Consider the following 3,176-nt stretch of genomic DNA (forward strand, 5'->3'; position numbering starts at 1 on the left):
TTAACTGACAGTCAGATAACCAGCTTTTAAAAACATATTCATAAACACTTTGCAGTCAACAAAATTTGCACAGAGGTTATAGATGAAATAAAAGTATCACGTGATTTCTAGGTGTGTTTATAACTCTGTTATTGTACATATTCTGTGTTATACATCATAATCATTCCAGTCTCTTTTTTTTTTATTGATTTAATCTTTATAAAACTGTTATTTATTTATTTATTTTTGTGATTTCTGCTGCCCTATTGGTCTGGTCTCTCTTGAAAGTCTGAGAATGTGATATTCATAATAAAAGGATTTAAAAGTTTACTGCCAAAAAATGATTGCACTTCATAACAGAAATGTGCTAACTGGCTTGAAATAGATTGAAACTGTTATGAGATTGCTTCAGGGAGCAGACATGACACCGTCTTTTAGGTTTCGCCATCACTTTGTATTATGCGCACAACACCACCCTCCTCTGGCTTCCACATGAACTGCACCTTAAACATCAACTGTTTACAAATGTCATGACACAAACAAACGTTTCAATACCGTAAATCACTTTTTGGACTGCGATCACTTTTTGGCACAACATCGGCTCTGATAACATTTAAAGCGCATTGAAAAACTATTCTTTAACGCTAAAAATCCATTATCAATTGTAATTATTTATGTATTAATTTAAATTTCAGATATCATCTTCATTTTTGTAAACTGGTGAATTAATGATTTTTTAAAGAATTAAAACGACAAAGTTTGGCAATATATTTTTTGAAAAGGATGAATAAAACAGTAAAATAAAATGAGAAATATATATATATTTTTAAAAACTATGATAATTAGACGAACTTTATTTTAAATATATACAATTGATTTTCGGTGACACTGGGTGTCATGGTGATGATGACGTGTTTGAGTGCAGGTATAAAAGCAGGAGGCAAAATGGGAATTCGGGTTTCACGTTTGAGCGCAAACAGGAGCTTTTTCCCACTAGTGCTGTGAAAACTCGGATTTTTCAAACTACAGCTAACGTTTGAAAATCTTCAAGAAGGATTTGCAAAATGACTTCAAACTTCAGTCGCGAGATGCACCTGCTCTCCCTTTTCATTGAGGAGGTGATAGATCAACGCTATGGTGAGTACAGCAGGCTAATATGTCAGAGTGCTAGCAAACAAATACAACTTAGATTTTTGTCTTTTATTGTTTGGAAGTAGGACTTCATGAGTGTTAACATTTAGGATGAGATGTTTCATACTTGAGTAACATCAATTTTAACGTGTGCCAGTACACTATAAAGATGGCGCCATGTTTTTTTTAAATTGCTAAGGCATTGGAGGACGCTGACGTCAGCGCGCGGGCCGTTTTAGCATGTAGAGGGTTTGAGTTGACATGTTTGGGCTGCTGGCGCTGAGTTATACGTGAAAGTTTCATAGATTGTGAATGTGTAAAGCTGGAGAATGGAGTTTTAAAAGTTCACAGAGTCGCTGGATGAGTTTGAGATTGAAACAGTGTGTGCCTGCAATAAGGAGGTGGGAGGTTTCTCACCTAAATGTAGCTGCTTTATTCTCAAAATATCGATGCTCAACTAATATGAAGATATTACTCCTTAATGTGAATGCGTATTAAAACCTCAGTGAAAGTCCATGCAGCCTTACACAACATGAAAACTTTTACCAGGTGAAAAATGTGAAGGCTTTCATAAACAATGAGTTCTGCTGGGAGCTTCTTACTGTTTGTGTGTGGAAGAGCTTATGATGATGTAAAGCCATGTCTGCACAATTTAAATTCAGGCTTTAATTTGTGTGATCACATGATTAACGTAGACCCACGCTTTGCTTTCTCGTAGCTGATCTGGTGAGTCCAGTCACTGCACCTCAGATGGTCCTCATTAACTTGAGGAACCGTGAACTGAGCAGGAGCCATCTGAACTCCATGTCCCACCTGGTCCTCACTCTTTACCATAACCTGGTGACTGGGTCCAAGGACTTTCCTTACATACCTTTTAAAGGATGGTTCCACCGGGACCTGGTGACGACACCATTTGTCGATGTGAGGCAGAGCCAGAGAGAGAACACCACTCCTTCTCCTCCTACGGACTCACCAGCTGGCATGATGCTGCCGCCTGCGGGCTCCAGCTCTCATCCACGCTTCCTGACTCCAGTTCTTCCAGAGAAAGCAGATCTTGCTGTGCTGAAGGCAGATCGGAGGAACTGTGTCCGCACCCTGACTGTCGACGGCCTCCCCATCACAAGAGTCATCTCCACTGTTTACCGAACAGAGGACACTGAGATGAAGAACCGCTGGAGAGTAACAGACTACAGCGCGGACGGCAGAGTTCTCATTTCGGTGCTCTGCCGTTTTCTAAATATGTCGGCAAAGCGTGCTAAGAGGAAGGCGGAGGAAGAGAGCAGCATCCGGAGCCCGACTCAAGCAAGGAAGCGCTTGAGATTATAATATACAGTGAAGCATGTCGAACGTCAGCAAGCCTGAACAAAGTGGTAAGTAGTAAATAGTGCTTAAGGTTGTTTCTAAAATAATGTCCTAAAATATTTGAAAATTGTCGAGGTTTTAACTTTTATTCTTTCTTTTCTGCCTCTTGTTTCTAAAAGTCAGGAAAAAGAGTCACGCTGCGAAGAAACACCACACAGAAGATTTTCCCTCAGTAAAATGGTAAATATATTCATCTTGTTATGACGTTTGCTCACAATAACCAGGAGTGTTCACGTTGTTCTGAAGTGATTCACTCTCATTTGGTGTTATTTGGTGTTTGTCTTTGAAAGGAGAGGAGCAGTAACGACACTGGGAGACAAACAACAGGATGATCCAAAGACAACTGAGAGTGTTCAGAGCAGCGTGAACGGCCGTCACCTGAGAGCAAGACAGTCCTCGGGCCTTTGTGGTTCCCTCCAGGTACTCCAGCTTCATCCCACAGTCCAGAGAGATGCAGTTAGGTTGAATGTGAGTGTGAATGGTTGTCTGTTTCTCTGTGTTAGACTGACCTGTCCAGGTTGTACCCCCGCCTCTGGCCCCATAACAGCTGGGATGGCTCCAATCTTGAATTGGATAAGCTGAAGAAATGGATGGAAGGATGATCCAAAGAGAAACATCAAAGACCCTCTCACCAGCTTTCATTTATTAAATTTGTCTTTACTGAACGATTTCTGGTGTGTACTTGCGTTGATACTCAGACAACA

The 3,176-nt window shown here is 40.5% G+C and overlaps 1 protein-coding gene across 1 annotated transcript; it reads left to right on the forward strand.

The window, feature by feature from the left end:
- The first annotated feature begins 863 nt into the window (after window positions 1–863).
- LOC146372589 (uncharacterized) lies at window positions 864–2,496 on the forward strand. Its single transcript, XM_084953460.1, has 2 exons — window positions 864–1,116; window positions 1,829–2,496. Exons 1-2 carry the CDS (start codon window positions 1,044–1,046, stop codon window positions 2,434–2,436), a joined length of 681 nt encoding a protein of 226 aa, XP_084809586.1. The 5' UTR covers window positions 864–1,043; the 3' UTR covers window positions 2,437–2,496.
- The last annotated feature ends 680 nt before the right edge of the window (window positions 2,497–3,176 follow it).

The sequence above is a fragment of the Perissodus microlepis genome, chromosome 15 (assembly GCF_051167445.1).
Source record: "Perissodus microlepis isolate ML-2025 ecotype Zambia chromosome 15, ASM5116744v1, whole genome shotgun sequence".
Classification (NCBI taxonomy): domain Eukaryota; kingdom Metazoa; phylum Chordata; class Actinopteri; order Cichliformes; family Cichlidae; genus Perissodus; species Perissodus microlepis.

What these genes read in the sequence shown, in the direction of transcription:
- LOC146372589 (XM_084953460.1), top strand. Translation starts at nt 1,044, where the DNA reads ATGACTTCAAACTTCAGTCGCGAGATGCACCTGCTCTCCCTTTTCATT. An exon ending in GGTGATAGATCAACGCTATG is followed by an intron (nt 1,117 to 1,828) that starts GTGAGTACAGCA and finishes GCTTTCTCGTAG; the next exon opens with CTGATCTGGTGAGTCCAGTC.